The 20407-nt window shown below is 47.8% G+C and overlaps 1 protein-coding gene across 5 annotated transcripts in view; it reads right to left on the reverse strand.

Annotated features, from left to right (window-relative positions):
- Window positions 1–13625, reverse strand: part of hpn (hepsin) — a 95838-nt gene extending 82213 nt beyond the window's left edge. The window contains exons 1-3 of one of the 5 annotated variants that reach the window (XM_072266199.1): window positions 13603–13625; window positions 13233–13276; window positions 2829–2954 (exon numbers count right to left, since the gene is read on the reverse strand). In XM_072266199.1, the coding sequence (XP_072122300.1) occupies window positions 2829–2954; window positions 13233–13248 (142 nt within the window). In that variant the 5' untranslated portion in view covers window positions 13249–13276; window positions 13603–13625. Of the gene's footprint in view, window positions 1–2828; window positions 2955–12788; window positions 12934–13232; window positions 13277–13446 lie in introns of those variants that run through there. The other 4 variants (XM_072266198.1, XM_072266197.1, XM_072266201.1 and 1 more) reach the window with 4 other exon arrangements.
- Between the last annotated feature and the right edge of the window lie 6782 nt (window positions 13626–20407).

Here is a 20407-nt window from a genome sequence, read left to right on the forward strand (position 1 = left end):
CAGTGGGGGGGGAGGGGGTGGAGACCACGTTTCAGTGGGGGGGGGAGGGGGTGGAGACCACGTTTCAGTGGGGAGGAGGAGGTGGAGACCACGTTTCAGTGGGGGGGAGGGGGTGGAGACCACGTTTCAGTGGGGGGGGGAGGGGGTGGAGACCACGTTTCAGTGGGGGGGGAGGGGGTGGAGACCACGTTTCAGTGGGGAGGAGGAGGTGGAGACCACGTTTCAGTGGGGAGGAGGGGGTGGAGACCACATTTCAGTGGGGAGGAGGGGGTGGAGACCACGTTTCGGTGGGGGGGGGGGAGGGGGTGGAGACCACGTTTCAGTGGGGGGGAGGGGGTGGAGACCACGTTTCAGTGGGGGGGGAGGGGGTGGAGACCACGTTTCAGTGGGGGGGGAGGGGGTGGAGACCACGTTTCAGTGGGGAGGAGGGGGTGGAGACCACGTTTCAGTGGGGGGGGGGTTGGAAACTGGATACCTGTCTGTGCGTTTTGGTGGGAGGGAGAGTGGAAAGGACTTGTTTTGCCGTTGTGCTCTCTGTTCCTTGGCTGAGCATCGCAGGCGGGCTACGTTGGTACCGGAATGTGTGGTGACACTCGCGGGCTGCCCCCACACAGCCTTAGTTAAACTCAACGACATCTCACTGTATGCTTCGACATGCGTGGCAATCAAACATGAATCTGACTCCAAACCCCTGGAGCAGGAGGGTCGACTCAAGGAGAAAGGTTGGCTCATATGTGTGGAGTGTAGAGGAGGGACAGGGAGGCTGGATTAAGATGAGGGCTCGTGTGGAGAGGGTGTTACTCTTCAAGGGTGAACCTAGACCCAGGATTCGTTGTTTTAAAAAGATAAGCTGTACTCTGTCACGACGGAGATGTGGTCACATATATTCTCACCCACATTTTGGAAATCTGAACATACAAAATCACGGCTGGCTTATAGAAGGTGACAGCACACAATCTGTTCCCTAGGAATGGAGAACTGAAAAACAAGAGAACACATTTTAAGGAGAGAGGCAAGGGATTTAAAGGGCACCTGAGAGGGCAGGTTGTTCACACAAGGACTGGAGGGCATTAAGTTTAAGGAGAGAGGGGAAAGATTTAATAGAGACCCCGGGGTCAACTTTGCACCCAGAGGGAATGAACTATTGGTGGAAGTGATTGAGTCAGGCACGTGAACAAAATTTGAAAGTCGTTTGGACAGGTACATGGATAGGAAAGGTTTAGAGGGTTATGGGCCAAAGCAGGCACATGGGACTAGCTCAGGTGGGACTCTTGGTCGGCATAGACTATTTGGGCCGAATGGCCTGTTTCTGAACTGTGTGTCCCTTGACAGGAGGGTAGAGTGTCTTTCGTTGCATTTGAGGCAGTCATAGAATACGACAGCACATAAACATTCCCAGTACATGCCCGTTCAATCTTCTGTCTCGTCCCACTTATCTGTACCCAGACTATATCCCTCCATACCTCCCTCATCCACACCTATCTCGACTTTTCCCTCTTCCACACTTGCACTCAGAGTGAAGAAGTTCCCACTCAGATTCCCCTGAAATATTTCACCTTTCACTCACGCTTACAACCTTCAGTTCTCATCTCACCAAACTCACCCATCTTTGGAAAGGTAGGTGGTATTGAGGAAGCAGAAGGGCTTGGACACATTAGGAGGATGGGCAAAGAAGTGGCAGGTGGAATACCGTGTACGGTCATGCCCATTGGTAGAAGGAACAAATGCATAGACTATTTTCTAAATGGGCAGCGAATTCGGAAACCAGAGATGCAAAAGGACTAGGGAGTCTTCATGCAGGATTCCCTAAACATTAACTTGCAGGTTGAGATGGTGGAAAGGAAGCCAAATGCAATGCTAGCGTTCATCTTCAGAGGGCAGAATATAAAAGCAAGGATGTAATGCTGAGGATTTAAGGCACTGGTCGGACCACAGTTGGAAAATTGCACTGGGGACTGGCATTGTCTGGCATTGGGGACAGTCCAGTGGAGGTTCACAAGAATGATTCTGGGAAGCAATGATGAGCACTTGATGGCTCTGGGCCTGTACACACTGGAGTTTAGCAGAATGAGGGGGGATCTCGCTGGAATCTACTGAATGTTGAAAGGCCAAGATAGTGTAGATGTAGAGAAGTTTCCAAGAGTGAGAGGATCTATGTCCAGAGGGCACAACCTCAGAATAGAAGGACATGCCTTTAGAACAGAGATGAGAGGGAACTTCTTTAGCCAGAGAGTGGTGAATCTGTGGAATTCATTGCCACTGATGGCTGTGGAGGCCAAGTCATTGGGTATATTTAAAGTGACGTTGGTAAGTTCTTGATTAATAAGAGTGTCAAAGGTTATACAGGCAGAAGGCAGGAGAATGAAAATGAGAGGGAAAATAAATTGATAGAACAGACTCAATGGGCCGAATGGCCTAGTTCTGCTCCTATCTCTTATGGTCTTACCCTGTCTACAGCCCTAATAATGCATGGATGTGAGAGTCAGATACATCACCGTCTCCATAAGACATGGGAGAGTTGGACCATTTGTCCCATGAGTCTGCCGCACAATCTCACTGATTAATGATTGATGGAGAGGACAGAGTGACGCCAAGGGGAATGTTTTCCCCTGGAGAGTAGGAGCTAGAACACAGTCCCTGACGAGGGGTGGGAACGACAGAGAAACCCTCACCACACTGAACTAGTAACACCAGGTGCAAGAGAAAGGTGAGCGTAGATGGGTCAGCAGGGACACGATGGGCCAAAGGGACACCTTGAGGTTGCTGCTCTGGGACAGCCGAAATCTCGAGCCCCACACTTCTAATCCTCCCAGCCTCCCGTTACTCACCGACAACAAAACAAGTCACTGCAGCTGCAGCAGCCAGGAGACAGACGGTTGTCACAGCGACGATGATTGCCTTCTTGGCCGGATGGGAAGGGCCTTGCTGTTTCTTGGGTCCTGACTGGACACCGTCTGGGGACAAGATAAGGGACTCCTGGTTAAACTGTTAGCCCATGCCCTCCCCAACTCACAAACTCAATGAGCGACCCTTCCCAATTCCCCTCCCTCCACTCCCAAATCGGTTAACCCTGACGGACGTTCCAGACGGGGAGGCCACCAGGAACCATGGTTTGCCCATCCTCTTCCTGCAACAGACAGACGCAGAACAGGCTGAGAACAGTCCTGTACAGCAAACAATCCCTTCCACATCCCAATACATCACGGCTTGGTACGGAAACTGCTCTGTCTGTGACCGTAAGAAACTGCAGGGAGTTGTAGACATCACAGAAATCAGCCTCCCCTCCATGGACTCTGTAGAACAGCTGGCTAATCAAATACACCTTCCGTCAATAGACAATAGGTGCAGGAGTAGACCATTCGGCCCTTCGAGCCAGCACCGCCATTCACTGTGATCATGGCTGATCATCCAACTATCAGTACCCCCTTCCTGCCTTCTCTCCATATCCCTTGACTCCACTATCATTAAGAGCTCCATCTAACTCTTCCTTGAAGCATCCAGAGAATTGGCCTCCACTGCCTTCTGAGGCAAAGCATTCCACAGATCCACAACTCTCTGGGTGAAAAAGTTTTTCCTCAACTCCATTCTAAATGGCCTACCCCTTATTCTCAAACTGTGGCCTCTGGTTCTGGACTCTCCCAACATCGGGAACATGTTTCCTGTCTCTAGCATTTCCAATCCCTTAATAATCTTATATGTTTCAATCAGATCCCCTCTTATCCTTCTAAATTCCAGTGTATACAAGCCCAGTCTCTCCAATCTTTCAAGATATGACAGTCCCGCCATCCCGGGAATTAACCTCGTGAATAGCAAGAATGTCCTTCCTCAAATTTGGAGACCAAAACCGCACACAATGCTCCAGGTGTGGTCTCACCAGGGCCCTGTACAGCTGCAGAAGGACCTCTTTGCTCCTATCCTCAACTCCCCTTGTTATGAAGGCCAGCATGCCATTAGCTTTCTTCACTGCCTGCTGTACCTGCATGCTTACTTTCAGTGACTGATGAACAAGGACACCTAGATCTCGTTGTACTCCCCTTTTCCTAACTTGACACCATTCAGATAGTAATCTGCCTTCCTGTTCTTGCCACCAAAGTGGATAACCTCACATTTATCCACATTAAACTGCATCTGCCATGCATCTGCCCACTCACACAGCCTGTCCAACTCACCCTGCATTCTCATAACATCCTCCTCACATTTCACACTGTCACCCAGCTTTGTGTCATCTGCAAATTTACTAATGTTACTTCTAATCCCTTCATCTAAATCATTAATGTATACAGGTGTCCCCCGTTTTTTGAACGTTCGCTTTATGAAACCTCACTGTTACGAAAGGCTTACATTAGTTACCTGTTTTCGTTAACAGAAGGTGTTTTCACTGTTACGAAAAAAGCAGCGGGTGAAAAAAGGCAGCCGCGATAAAAGGCAGTGCGCGCCCCAAGCAGCCGCTCTCCCCCGGAACGGCATTCTCGCCGCCATTGCTTAAACATGAGCCTGTGAGCAGCCGTTTGCAAGATGAGTTCTAAGGTATCGGAAAAGCCTGAAAGAGCTCGTAAGGGTGTTACACTTAGCGTAAAACTAGACATAATTAAGCGTTTTGATCGTGGTGAACAAAGTAAGGACAAAGTGAGTTTGGCTTGTGGAAGCTAACGAAGATGATGTTGAAGAGGTTTTGGCATCCCAGGACCAAGAACTGATAGATGAAGAGCTGATGCAAATGGAAGAGGAAAGGATAACAATCAAAACCGAATGCAGTAGCGAACGGACTGAAAGTGAAGTCGTCCAGGAACTGAACATGAGGTGACTGCATGAGATTTCCGCTGCAATGATAAAGTACAACTTTAATTTTGAAAGGGTACGTCGGTTTAGGGCATATTTGCAAGATGGTTTATAAAGAACTGTATGATAGAAAAATGCACAAGTCTAGCAGTCAAGCATACTGTCGTTTTTCAAGCCTTCCACATCAGCCACAGCAGACGATGAACTTCAACCTTCGACATCAAGGCAGGCAGACATAGAAGAAGATGACCTGCCTGCCCTGATCGACGATGAGATGACACCCCAGTGGTCCCAACCTCCGGGCCGCCGACAGATACCGATTCGCAGAGAATGCAGCGGTAGCCGGGACGCACCCAGCATGTCTTTAAGAAAAAAGCTGAAATAAACAAGTTAATTAATTAGGTGCCACCTGGCACGTAAATGTCGGCCCAGATCAGAAGCGATTACCGATTTCACTTGCTCTATGTAATCAGCAATTGCCTCTGATGTGGGCCGACATTTACATGCCAGGCGGCACCTAATTAATTAGCTTGTTTATTTCGGCTTTTTTCTTAAAGATGTGCTGGGTGGCTCCCGGCCACTGCTGTACCCCTGCATGCTTCGCGGATCGGTATCAGTTCGCTGCCTGGAGGGCGGGGGCCACTGCACCACCCCAACCTCCGATGACTCAGCCTAACACACCATCATCAGTATGCTCTGCGCTGTCTTCCCGATTCCGGTAAGTGATACTACATTGTACATACATTATTTCTACTTTATATCAGCTATATGACTACAGACCGGTGGCATTGACCTCCCACATCATGAAGACCCTGGAGAGACTTGTTCTGGAGCTGCTCCGGCCTATGGTCAGGCCACACTTAGATCCCCTCCAGTTCTCCAACCAGCCTCGACTAGGAGTTGAGGATGCCATCGTCTACCTGCTGAACCATGTCTACGCCCACCTGGACAAGCCAGCGAGCACTGTGAGGGTCATGTTTTTTTGACTTCTCCAGTGTGTTCAACACCATCCGCCCTGCTCTGCTGGGGGAGAAGCTGACAGCGATGCAGGTGGATGCTTTCCTGGTGTCATGGATTCTTGATTACCTGACTGGCAGACCACAGTACGTGTGCTTGCAACACTGTGTTTCCGACATAGTGATCAGCAGCATTGGGGCTCCACAGGGGACTGTCTTGTCTCCCTTTCTCTTCACCATTTACACCTCGGACTTCAACTACTACACAGAGTCTTGTCATCTTCAGAAGTTTTCGGATGACTCTGCCATAGTTGGATGCATCAGCAAGGGAGATGAGGCTGAGTACAGGGCCACGGTAGGAAACTTCGTCACATGGTGTGAGCAGAATTATCTGCGGCTTAATGTGAAAAAGACTAAGGAGCTGGTGGTAGACCTGAGGAGAGCTAAGGTACCGGTGACCCCTGTTTCCATCCAGGGGGTCAGTGTGGACATGGTGGAGGATTACAAATACCTGGGGATATGAATTGACAATAAACTGGACTGGTCTAAGAACACTGAGGCTGTCTACAAGAAGAGTCAGAGCTGTCTCTATTTCCTGAGGAGACTGAGGTCCTTTAACATCTGCCGGATGATGTTGAGGATGTTCTACGAGTCTGTGGTGGCCAGTGCTATCATGTTTGCTGTTGTGTGCTGGGGCAGTAGGCTGAGGGTAGCAGACACCAACAGAATCAATAAACTCATTCGTAAGGCTAGTGATGTTGTGGGGATGGAACTGGACTCTCTCACGGTGGTGTCCGAAAAGAGGATGCTGTCTAAGTTGCATGCCATCTTGGTCAATGTCTCCCATCCACTACATAATGTACTGGGTGGGCGCAGGAGTACATTCAGCCAGAGACTCATTCCTCCGAGATTCAGCACAAAGCGTCATAGGAAGTCATTCCTGCCTGTGGCCATCAAACTTTACAACTCCTCCCTTGGAGGGTCAGACACCCTGAGCCAATAGGCTGGTCCTGGACTTATTTCATAATTTACTGGCATAATTTACATATTACTATTTAACTATTTATGGTTCTATTACTATTTATTATTTATGGTGCAACTGTAACGAAAACCAATTTCCCCCGGGATCAATAAAGTATGACTATGACTATGTATTTTTATGTGTTATTTGGTATGATTTGGCAGCTTCATAGCTTAAAGGTTGCTGGAGAGAGTGTTTCTGCCAACAGCACTTGCGTGAGATTTTTGCTACAGAGAACAGTGCAGGCAATCGTTGTAAGAAGTATTTCTAATTGATATAGGCTGTGTATTTATCGTATCATTCCTGCTTTTACTATATGTTACTGTTATTTTAGGTTTTATGTATTATTTGGCATGATTTGGTAGGTTATTTTTGGGTCTACGAACACTCACAAATTTTTCCCATATAAATAAATGGTAATTGCTTCTTCGCTTTACGACATTCCGGCTTACGAACCGTTTCATAGGAACACTCTACCTTTGGATGGCGGGGGGAAACCTATATTGTAAATAGCTGCGGTCCCAGCACCGAGCCTTGCGGTACCCCACTAGTCACTGCCTGCCATTCTGAAAGGGACCCTTTAATCCCTACTCTTTGTTTCCTGTCTGCCAACCAATTTTCTATCCATGTCAGTACCCTACCCCCCAATACCATGTGCTCTAATTTTGCCCACTAATCTCCTACATGGGACCTTATCAAAGGCTTTCTGAAAGTCCAGGTACACTACATCCACTGGCTCTCCCTTGTCCATTTTCATAGTTACATCCTCAAAAAATTCCAAAAGATTAGTCAAGCATGATTTCCCCTTTGTAAATCCATCCCAAACATTCTCTCTTCTTCACTCTCCGATCGGGCAGAAAATACAAAAGCCTGAAAGCACGTAGGACCAGGCTCAAGGACTGCTCCAGCCCAGTTACAGGACTACTGAACTGTTCCCTGGTACAATAACATGGGCTCTTGACCTCACAATCTACCTCGTTGTGGCTCTGACACATTATTCCCCTGCACTGCACTCCCTCTGTAACTGCGACACTTTATTCTGCATCCTGTTATTGTTTTCCCCCTTGTACACCCTCCGTGTTCTGTTATGATGAAATAATCTGTGTGGACAACATGCAAAAGTTCTTCCCTGTACCTCGGTACGTGTTACAATAATAAATTAATGCAAGTCACTGTCCTGAACGCATTGCCAAATTAAACAAACCCCTTCTCGCTGCTCATGGTCCACCTCCCTGCACACTCAAACAGCCTCTTAAACACCTCTATTGTATCTGCCTCCACCACCACAACCCTGCACATTCCAGCCACCACCACTCTCCACGTAAAACAAACTTGCCCTGCACATCTTTGAACTTTCCCCCCTCACCTAAAACCGTGCCCCGGGGAGAAAGATACCGACTGACTATTCTGTCTGTGACTCTAATCATCGTGCAGACTGGGAGGTGATAGGTGGCAGAGGAAAAGGGCTGAAGGAGGAATCGGACAAGAGAGGACAGTGGATCGCGGGAGAAAGGGAAGGAGGAGGGGAAGAGGAGGGGAACCGGAGGGAGGGGAGAGGCAGATGAGGAGAAGGGGCAAGTGGGGAACCAGAGCGGGGAATGGAAGGGGAGAGAAAAGGGAGAGGGGACAAACTACCAGAAGAGAAATCAGGTTAGAGGCTACCCAGATAGAATACCGTGCATTGCTCCTCCAGCCTACGTCTGGTCTCACTGTGGTGGAACAGGAGGCCATCAATGAGGTGGGAATGGCAAGCTGATTCTGGGAAATCCCGTCTTTTCTGGCAGACGGAGTGAAAGGTACTTCATAAAGCTGAGCCCCGCCCCTTCTCCCCAGTCTACGTCAGGTCTCACCGATGTGGGGAGAGGGAGGTTCACACCGGATGGCCCACAGACTCACAGGTGAAGGGTCACCTCACCTGGAAGGACTGCTTGGGGCTCTGAATGGTGGTGAGGGAGGAGGTGTAGGGGCAGGTGTAGCACTTGTTCCGCTCGCAAGGATGAATGCCAGGAGGGAAGGACGAGTGGACGAGGGAGTCATGTGGAGACCGATCCCTGTGGAAACCGGGGGAGGGAAGGGAGGGGAAGCAGAAGGGAACAATGTGCTTAGTGGTAGGATTTCGTTACAGATGATGAAATTTACAGAGAATAATGTGCTGGATATTCTGTACTAGCTTTATACTCCCCTAACGCTGGGGATAAAGACTGTGACCATGTCTACGCCCCTCATGGTTTTATCAAAGTTCAAAGCAAATTTATTATCAAAGTACATACATGTCACCTTATACAACCCAGAGATTCATTTTCTTGTGGGCATACTAAATAAATCCATAATAGAGTAACAAAATCAATGACAGACCGCACCAACATGTGCAAAAGACAACAAACTGCAAACACAGAAGGAAATAATAAGCAATAAATGTTGGGAACATGAGATAAAGGGTCTTTGAAAGTGAGTTCATAGGTGTGAGCAGTTCAATGATGGAGCGAGTGAAGTTACCCCCTTTGGTTCGGGAGTTTGATGGTTGAGGGGTGGTAACTGCTCTTGAACCTGGTGGTATGAGTCCTGAGGCTCCTGTACCTTCTTCCTGATGGCAGCAGTGAGAAGAGAGCACAGCCTGGGTGGTGGGGGTCCCTGATCATGGATCTGCTTTCCTGCAGCAACATTTTGTGTAGGTGTGCTCAACGGCAAGGAGGACTTTATCTGTGATGGACTGGGCCAAATCTACTGGTTTTTGATCTTCTGTTCAAGGGCATTAGTGTTCCCATACCAGGCTGTGACGCAGCCAGTCAACTGCAAAGTTTTAGATGTCATGCTGTAACTCCAAAGGAAGTAGAGGCGCTGCCGTGCTTTCTTTGTAACCTCACCGCTGTGTTGGACCCAGGACAGGTCCCCCAAAATGATAACACCGAGGAACTCACCCTCTCCACCTCCGATCTTCTGACGAGGAATGGCTCACGGACTTCTGGTTTTTCTCCTGCAGAAGTCAATAATCAACTCCAAGGTCTCGCTGACATTGAGTGAAGTTGCTATGATACCACTCGGCCAGATTTTCAATCTCCCTCCTATACGCTGATCCGTCACCACTTTTGACTCGGCCAACAGCAGTAATGGTGCCAGGAAACTTAAATATAGCATTGGAGTTGTGCCAAGTCTCAATGTCATAAGTATGAAGTAGGGGCTAAGCACACCGCCTTGTGGCGAACCTGGGCAGGTGGAGTTTGTGGAGATGTGGTTGCCAAACCGAACGGACTGGGGTCTGCAGGTGGGGAAATCGAGATTCCAGTTACACAAGGTGGCATTCAGGCCAAGGTTGCAGAGCAGACCTGATGGGCCAAATGGCCTAATTCTGCTCCTATATCTCATGGTCTTGGCTTATTGATTAGTTTTGAGGGGATGATGGCATTAAACGCTGAGCTGTAGTCAATAAAGAGCATCCTAATGTCTACATCTTTGCTGCCCAGATGTTCCAAGGTTGAATGAAGAGCCATTGAGATGGCACCTGCTGTGGACCTGTTGCTTTGCAGGGCAAATTGGAGTGATTCAGGTTGTTTCTCTGGTTGGAGTTGATATGTTTCATCACCAACCTCTGAAAACACATCATCACTGTGAATGCAAGTGCTACTGGATGATAGTCATTGTGGCTGTAAGACTCTGTCAGGTGTCCCTTTACTCCAGGGGAAACTGTCCCAGCCTGTACAGCTTCAAGCCCTCCAGTCCTAGTAACATCCTTATGAATCTCCCCTACACCCTCTCCAGTTTAACGACACCCTTACTGTAGCTGGGCAACTGGAACTGCACACAGTACTCCAAGTGCAGTCTCACCATTGTCTTGTACAGCTGTAAGCTGACATCCCAATCCCTGTACTCAGTGTCCTAACTGATGAAGGCCAGCATGCCAGACACCTTCATCACAGCCCTAACTATCTGTGTCCACTTTCAGGGAACCATGTAGCTGTACCCCAAGGTCCCTCTGTTCTACAACACTCCACAGGGCCCTGTCGTTCACTGTGTACATCCTGCCCTGGTTTAACTTCCTAGTAACATCATTTACCCCTTTGAGCCCCCTACCCTGTTCAACCTCAGCACCACTCCGTCACCCGCTCCCCGCTGAAGTTAACTCCGGAAAATGCCTGTCCAGAACTGCTCATCCCTCATTCTGAGGCCATCCCCCACCCCAAAGAAACACCCTCCCCACTTCAAGTCCGGGAAGAAGTTGGCACATTTCAGGGTTTATGAGGAAGTCACCAGGAAGTTAAACCAGGAAGGGGTCTTTCCAGTGAACTGTACGGTCCTGGGGAGTGCTGTAAAACAGAGGGATCTCAGAGTACAGGAACACGGTTCTCTGAAAGAGGGATCATAGGTAGACAGAGCATTTGACAGGTGGCCTTCATCAGTCAGGGCACTGAGTACAGGAGCTGGAACGTCATATTCTACCCTCTTGTCACAGGGCTCCATGTGGTTAGCACAAAGGTAATGGGCAGAATAGTTTCTTCCCATGTCAAGGAGCCACTCCCCAGTTCAAAATGTGCATAACGTTTTCCTTTACACACAGGACCCCTCTCCCCCCACCCACCCCAGTTCCAGATTCCACCTCAGTGGCCAGACGTCCAGATAGAATTCAATCCAGTGACCCTCTCTGCCCACCCGCACAGCTCTCCCGAACCCCAGCAGGCACAAGCCCCATCATCCCACACGGATCCTCTCTTCATGGACCTGCCCAGTATCGCCAGCAATTTCTGGTTTTATTTTGGATTTATCAGTGTCTGTGACTCTCTCACCTCCCCCTCCCCCAAACCTGATAGGACAATGCTCCTCATCCGCGATCCCTCTCCAAGACCTTCCCAGCACATTAACAACTTCTGTTTAATAAGGAGATTAGTGCTGAGACTGTAGCAGCACACAGTGTGGAGACAAGTCCTACGGCCCATCCTGTCTCTGCCAGCTAATTGCATCTCTCTCTAAACCTTTCCTTTTGTCGCTGTGTCTGCCTCAAACATAGCCTTTGGCAGCTCGTTCCATAGACCATCACCCTCTGGGTGGGAAAAAAAATTGCCCCTCTAAATCTCTCCCCTCTCCCCTTCAACCTCATGAAGACCCTAGCACCTTATCGTCCACCTGCACTGCACTCTCTCTACAACTGTAACACATTATCTGTGTTCTGTTATTGCTTTCCCCTTGTCCCGTCTCAATGCTCCGGTGTAATCAAATGACTTGTATAGGTGTATGCAAATCAGTTTTTCACTGTACATACACAACGATAATTAACCAATTTACCTAAACACTGCCATTTTAGACTCCCCTACCCTGTGACCATCCAGCTTGTCTGCACCCCTCATGGTTTTAAAACCTCTGTAAGGTCTCCCTCGGCCTCCTTCACTTCAGGGGAACAGTCCCAGCCTGCCCAGTCTCTCCTTGGAACTCAAGTCAATGATGCACCACAGGAAGTGTCCTACCCAGATACATCACGGCTTGGCACGGCAGCCGTTCCCACCGTGACCCCAAGAAACTCAGAGAGTCACGGTCACAGCTTGGCACGTCACAGAAATCGGCCTCCGTCCATACTTCTTCCTGCTGCCAGCATAATCAAAGACCCCACCCACCCCAGACATTCTCTCTTCAATCCCCCGCCCCCCCCAATCAAGCAGAGGACACAAAGTTTGTATACATGTCCTACCAGACTCAAAAGGACAACTTTTATCCTTTGATCTGTTGTTTTGACTATTGAATGGTCCCCTAGTATGACAAATTGGACTCTTGACCTCACAATCTATTCGCTTTGATCTTGCCCCTTATTGTCTACCAGCACTACGCTTCCTCTGTTATTGCACTTCTTCCAAACACTAAGGAGTGAAATTATCTGCATAACTGGTATGCAAAACAATCCTTTCTACTGTACCTTGGTACATGTGACAATAAACCATTTTACCTAGTATTAGACACACACCCCCCCAACCCTGGGAGGAAAAGAGTCTGAACATCCAGCTTATCTGCACCCTTCATGAGGTTAAAAGCCTCATAAGGTCATCCCTTACCCTCCTTCGCTCGAGGGGAAAGCAGTCCCAAGCCTGTCCAGTTTCTCCGGTCCCGGTACCACCCCATACGATAATCCTGTAACAGTGAACAAGCGTTGCCGCCATTGGCTCAACGGGCCTCTCTCCAGGAAAAGATGTGCCGTCCCCTCGAACCAGTCTCTCTCTCTCTCTCACACACAAATACCTGAGCCTCAGTCTACACAGATGACGATGCAGGTATCTGTTACACAATCTCGAACAAAGGAAGTCCTTCTTAGGGAAAAAAAATGCCTGGAGGTTTGCGTATTCTCAATTAACACACACGATTTCGTAAAAATCCACTTTTACAGATATCCGAGTGAGTTTAAACGGGCAAGTTCTGTCCACGCTATCCTTTCCTTAGATAAAAACAGTACATCTACTTTTTTTAAAAAAAAGTTTTCCAAAACCTTATTGAAAACTTACTTTCCAAATTTGGCATTGCTCCGTTAACAATGAGCTGGTCTGATCTGCAAAAGAGACGGAAATGGTCAAGAATTCTGCTTTGGCGAAAGAGAAGGCTAAAATAAATTATTAGCCCGCTAACAGGGCGGTCTACAAAGAACAGCAACAGCAGCAATTTTTTCGAACTCCAACGTGTTTAGCTCACAGGAGAAAATAGAGGAGAGAGATACTCCACCTTAACTCCAGGTTAGCGCAAAACTTTCCCCCCAAACTTCTTAGTTGAGCTGGCAAATTTCTTTCAAAAATATCTAAGCTGTTTTGAGACGAATGCCAAGAGAAAATTCACCTGAATGTGCCAAGCTAGTTCACATCGCAACCCTCCATCACTCACCTGCCACGCACAGAGCCGCACTTGGGAAAGTCGAGCGACCAACCAAAAGTCAAACTCACACACCTCACCACACGCAAGGCCGCTCTTAAAGGAGCCACGCACCCTGCTTTCTTGCGGGTCTTCTCTCGCCGGAAGATATAGTGTTCAGACTGTGAACGTGAAGGACACTAACTCTTCCGTGCTTGAACTTTGGATTTAGTAGAACACAGAGCCCAGTACATAGGAGGGCCTGCTGGTGGTGTGGTGCCGTCAGCACTGGCCTTCCAGGTGGTTGGTCCCAAGTTCAAAACCAGCCAGGTCCCAAACTGGGCAACTCCAGTATCTGCCTGGCAGAAAGGACCATGAAGTCACGAAGGACTTGACTAAATAACTCAAGAACATCAACACAACTTTCTCCCCACCCAACTCTTTTAACTCTTTTAAAGATGCTGACCTTTTAACCTACTCCAGAAATTCAAAGTACATTTGTTATCAAAGTATGAATATGTTACCACATTAACTTTCTTGTGGGCATTCACAGTAGACGCAGAACCAATGAAACCCTTTACACAAAGGCTGACAACCAACCAATGTGCAAAAGATGACAAACTGAAAATACAAGAAATAAATGTGCTGGTCGTGCATGCAGCCTGGTGCAGCCGTTCCGATCTATTCTTACTTTCTTCTTCTTACTTTCTAATTTACGTTATTTTTTGTATTTTTTTTCTCACAGTAACACGTTGAAGCTGCACCCTCTCTAACATGCCGGTAGAGAGAGTTTTATTTGGGTTTTCTTTAGGGCTGGAAATGGTTACATCCCAACATGCGGGACAGAAGCAAGGTCGCATTGTGTATTCCACGGACCAGTAAATACTGGCCGGTTTAGCGAACAGAACAGCGGACACCCCGGCTGAAATCCGGAAGAAAACACACAGAGGATGCAGAAGGGGATCACAAAGCCGAGGAAAGAGGACCGGGTCGAGACAACAGAGACCTTTGGAGAAGAGGAGTTCAGTGGGTAATACCATTTCGGCTGACCGGAAGTGCACTGAGAGCGGTAAGCGTAAAGGAGTTGGGTGCTTAATGCTCTGGTTAACAACGGACGGTGCAATCCGGGGCATATTACGATCGAGGAACGTGTTTGCAGACTGGATATTAACTTTTTACTGTTGGACTTCGGCCACATTCCACCGTGATACAACACTTGGCGGCACGGGAGGTCATTCCTGCCTGTGGCCATCGAACGTGCAGCTCCTCCCATGGAGGGTCAGACACCCTGAGCCAATAGACTGGTCCTAGACTGATTTTCCATCTGGCATAGTTTGCATTTTGTTGTTTGATTGTTGGGCGTTTTTGTGTTGCTATATTTATGCTCTATTCTTGGCTGGTGCAGCTGTAACAAAACCAAATTTCCTTTGGGATTAATAAAGTATATCTATCTATCTACCTATCTATCTATCTATATTGAGAACATGAGATGGAGAGTCCTTGAAAGTAAATCCATGGGTTGTGGATTCAGTTCAGTATTTTGAGAGAGTGAAGTTATCCATGATGGTTCAGGAACCTGGTGGTGGAAGGGTCATATTCTGGTGGTGTGGGACCTAAGGCTTCCTGGTGGTAGCAATGAGAGGAGAGCATGGTCTGACTGGTGGGGCTCCTCGATGATGGCTGCTGCTTTCCTGTGAGAGCTCCCTTTGTAGGTGTGTTGGTAAAAAAAGGAAATCAAATCATTAGTAAGAGGTGACGTAGGGTCAGAAAGTGTTGAATCATTGTGGGTAGAGCTAAGGAATTGCAAAGGTAAACAGACCTCCAAACAGTAGTAAGGATGTAGCCTACAAATTACAATGGGAGATAGGAAATGCTGCCAAAAGGGCAATGTTATAATAGTCATGGAGGACTTCAATATGCAGGTAGATTGGGAAAATCGGGTTGATACTGGATCACAAGACGGGGAATTACTAGTGTGCCTACGAAATGGCTTTTTAGAGCAGCTGCCGGTTGGGCCCTCCAGAGGATCAGCTGTTCTGGATTGGGTGTGGCGCGATGAACCAGAAATGATTAGAGACCTTAAAGTAAAAGAACCCTAAGGGGCAAGTGACCATAATATGATCAAATTCACCCTGAAATTCGAGAAGGAGAAGCTAAAGTCAGGTATGTTGGTATTAAAGTGGAGAAAAGGGAATTACAGAGACACGAAAGAGGAGCTGGCAAGAATTGATTGGAAAAGAATACTGGCAGGGATGATGGCAGAGCAGAAATGGATGGAATTTATGGAAACAATTCGGAAGACACAGGATTTATACATTCCAAAAGGGAAGAAGTATTCTAAAGGCAAGATGATACAACTGTGACTAACAAGAGAGTCAAAGCCAACATGAAAGCCAAAGAGAGGGCATATAATAGAGCAAAAGTTAGTGGAAAGTTGGAATTTTGGGAAGCTTTTAAAAACCAACAGAAGGCAACTAAAAAAGTTATTAAGAAGGTAAAGATGGAATACAAAAGTAAGCTAGACAATAGCATACCAAAAGTTTCTTCAGGTACATAAAGTGTAAAAGAGGCGAGTGGATATCGGACCGCAGAAAACGATGCTGGAGAGGTAGTAATGGGGGACAATGAAATGGCGAATAAATTGAATAAGTATTTTGCATCAACCTTCACAGTGGAAGACACTAACAGTATGGTGGAAGTTCCAGGTGTCAGGGGCCATGAGGTGTGTGAAGTTACCATAACTAGAGAGAAGTTTCTTGGGAAACTGAAAGGTCTGAAGGGAGATAAATCACATGGATCAGATGGTGTACACTTCGGGGTTCTGAAAGAGATGGCTAAAGAAATTGTGGGGGCATCAGTTTTCAAGAATCACTGGATTCTGGAATGGTTCCAGAAGACTGGAAAATTGCAAGTGTCACTCCAGTGATCTGAGGAAGTAGGGAGGCTACAGAAGGGCTTATACAGATTGGGAGAATGGGCAAAGAAATGGCAGATGGAATACAGTGTCAGGAAGTGTATGGTCATGCACTTTGGTAGAAGAAATGAAAGGGTTGAATATTTTCTAAATGGTCAGTTAGTCTGACTTTAGTGGTTGGGAAGATGTTGGAGTCAATTATTAAGGATGGGGTCTCAGGGTACTTGGAAACACATAATAAAATAGGCCACACATCAAAGTTGCTGGTGAACACAGCAGGCCAGGCAGCATCTGTAGGAAGAGGTGCAGTCGACGTTTCAGGCCGAGACCCTTCGTCAGGACTAACTGAAGGAAGAGTGAGTAAGGGATTTGAAAGTTGGAGGAGGAGGGGGAGATCCAAAATGTTAGGAGAAGACAGGAGGGGGAGGGATGGAGCCGAGAGCTGGACAGGTGATAGGCAAAAGGGTTACGAGAGGATCATGGGACAGGAGGTCCGGGAAGAAAGACAAGGGGGGGGGGACCCAGAGGCTGGGCAAGGGGTATATTCAGAAGGACAGAGGGAGAAAAAGGAGAGTGAGAGAAAGAATGTGTGTATAAAAATAAGTAACAGATGGGGTACGAGGGGGAGGTGGGGCATTAGCGGAAGTTAGAGAAGTCGATGTTCATGCCATCAGGTTGGAGGCTACCCAGACAGAATATAAGGTGTTTTTCCTCCAACTTGAGTGTGGCTTCATCTTTATAGTAGAGGAGGGTGTGGATAAACATGACAGAATGGGAATGGGAAGTGAAATTAAAATGTGTGGCCACTGGGAGATCCTGCTTTCTCTGGCGGACAGAGCGTAGGTGTGCAGCAAAGCGGTCTCCCAGTCTGCGTCGGGTCTCGCCAATATATACAAGGCCACATCGGGAGCACCGGACGCAGTATATCCCCCCCAGCCGACTCACAGGTGAAGTGTTGCCTCACCTGGAAGGACTGCTTGGGGCCCTGAATGGTGGTAAGGGAGGAAGTGTAAGGGCATGTGTAGCACTTGTTCTGCTTACATGGATAAGTGCCAGGAGGGAGATCAGTGAGGAGGGATGGGGGGGACGAATGGACAAGGGAGTCGTGTAGGGAGCGATCCCTGCGGAATGCAGAGTGAGGGGGGAAGGGAAAGATGTGCTTAGTGGTGGGATCCCGTTGGAGGTGGCGGAAGTTACGGAGAATAATATGTTGGACCCAGAGGCTGGTGGGGTGGTAGGTGAGGACCAGGGGAACCCTATTCCTAGTGGGGTGGCAGGAGGATGGAGTGAGAGCAGATGTACATGAAATGGGGGAGATGCGTTTAAGAGCAGAGTTGATGGTGGAGGAAGGGAAGCCCCTTTCTTTAAAAAAGGAAGACATCTCCCTCGTCCTAGAATGAAAAGCCTCATCCTGAGAGCAGATGCGGCGGAGACGGAGGAATTACGAGAAGGGGATGGCATTTTTGCAAGAGACAGGGTGAGAAGAGGAATAGTCCAGATAGCTGTGAGAGTCAGTAGGTTTATAGTAGACATCAGTGGATAAGCTGTCTCCAGAGACAGAGACAGAAAGATCTAGAAAGGGAAGGGAGGTGTCGGAAATGGACCAGGTAAACTTGAGGGCAGGGTGAAAGTTGGAGGCAAAGTTAATAAAGTCAACGAGCTCTGCATGCGTGCAGGAAGCAGCGCCAATGCAGTCATCGATGTAGCGAAGGAAAAATGGGGGACAGATACCAGAATAGGCACGGAACATAGATTGTTCCACAAACCCAACAAAAAGGCAGGCATAGCTAGGACCCGTACCGGTGCCCATAGCTACACCTTTAGTTTAGAGGAAGTGGGAGGAGCCAAAGGAGAAATTATTAAGAGTAAGGACTAATTCCACTAGACAGAGCAGAGTGGTGGTAGAGGGGAACTGATTAGGTCTGGAATCCAAAAAGAAGCGTAGAGCTTTGAGACCTTCCTGATGGGGGATGGAAGTATATAGGGACTGGACATCCATGGTGAAAATAAAGCGGTGGGGGCCAGGGAACATAAAATCATCAAAATAGGCCAAATAATTTCCTCAAGGGAACATTTTGTCTGACAAATCTGTTGGAATTCTTTGGAGAAATAACAAGCAGGATAGACAAAGGAGAATCATTTGATGTTGTGTACTTGGATTTTCAGAAAGCCTTTGACAAGGTGTCACACATGAGGCTGCTTAACAAGCTACAAGCCCACGGTAATACAGGAAAGATTCTAGCATGGATAAAGCAGTGGCTGATTGGCAGGAGGCAAAGAGTGGGAATAAAAGGAGCCTTTTTTAGCTGGGCACATGGCCAAGTGGTTAAGGCATTCGACTAGCGACCTGAAGGTCGTGAGTTCGAGCCCCAGCCAAGGCAACGTGTTGTGTCCTTGAGCAAGGCACTTAATCACACATTGCTCTGCGACGACACTGGTGCCAAGCTGTATGGGTCCTAATGCCCTTCCCTTGGACAACATCGGTGTCGTGGAGAGGGGAGACTTGCAGCATGGGCAACTGCCGGTCTTCCATACAACCTTGCCCAGGCCGGCGCCCTGGAGAGTGAAGACTTTCCAGGTGCAGATCCATGGTCTCGCAAGACTAACGGATGCCTTTACTTTCTAGCTGGCTGGCAGTGACTAGCAGTGTTCCACAGGGGTCTATGTTGGGACCAATTCTTTTTGCATTATACATCAATGATTTGGATGATGGAGTTGGTGGTTTTGTTGCAAAATTTGCAGATGATATGAAGGTAGGTGGAGGGTTAGATAGTTTTGTGGGAGTAGAGAGGTTACAGAAGGACTTAAACAGATTAGGAGAATGGACAAAGAAACAGAATATAGTGTCAGAAAGTGTATGGTCATGCACTTTGGTAGAAGAAATGAAAGGGTTGACTATTTTGTAAATGGAGAAAAAATACAAAAAACCTGAGGTGGTGCAGAGGGACCTGGGAGTCCTCGTGCAGATTCCCTAAAGGTTAATTTGTAGGTTGAGTCTGTGGTGAAGAAGGCAAATGCAATGTTTGCACTCATTTCAAGAGGACTAGAATATAAAAGCAAGGACGTAATGTTGAGACTATGAAGTACTGGTGAGGCCTCACTTGGAGTATTGTGAGCAGTTTTGGGCCCTTTACCTTAGAAAGCATGGAGAGGGATCAAAGGAGGGTCATGAAAATGATTCCAGGATCAAATGGCTTGTCATATGAAGAGCGTTTGATGACTTTGAGCCTGTATTTGCTGGGATTCGGAAGAACTGAAACCTATCTAATGGTGAAAGCCCTTTATAGAGCGGATGTGAAGAGGATGTTTCCTATGGTGGGAGAGTCTAAGACCAGAGGACACAGCCTCAGAATAGAGGTGTATCCTTTTAGGAGGGAGATGAGGAGGAATTTCTTTAGCCAGAGAGTGGTGAATCTGTGGGATTCTTTGCCACAGGCAGCTGTGGAGGTCTTTATTTAAGTCAGAGGTCGATAGATTCTTGGCTGGTCAGGGCATGAAGGGAGACAGGGAGAAGAGTGGAGAATGGAGCTGAGAGGAAAATTGGATCAGGCATGATGGAATGGTGGAGCAGATATGATGGGCCAAATGGCCTAATTCTGCTCCTATCTCTTCTAGTCTTATGCGCTCAACAGCGGGGTTGGCTTTACCTGTGATGGACTGGGCTTTATCTGTTACTTTTTGTAGGCTCTTCCTTCCAAGGGTATACCAGCCCCTGACACAATCCAAGAGCAATCTACTCTTTAATTTAAAATACTTTTGAAGAAAGTTGTAAGAACAATCTCACTTCCCGTAAGATGGCAGCACGTGTGAATGAAGCAGCCTCTCAGCAGCCAACCAAAGGTGCTGCTCTCTTTGTAAAATTAGTTATTTTATAATCCATAGACAATCCTTCTCCACGAACATTGGTTACTGCAGGGCTACTCC

Source organism: Mobula birostris, chromosome 8, assembly GCF_030028105.1.
Source record: "Mobula birostris isolate sMobBir1 chromosome 8, sMobBir1.hap1, whole genome shotgun sequence".
NCBI lineage: Eukaryota > Metazoa > Chordata > Chondrichthyes > Myliobatiformes > Myliobatidae > Mobula > Mobula birostris.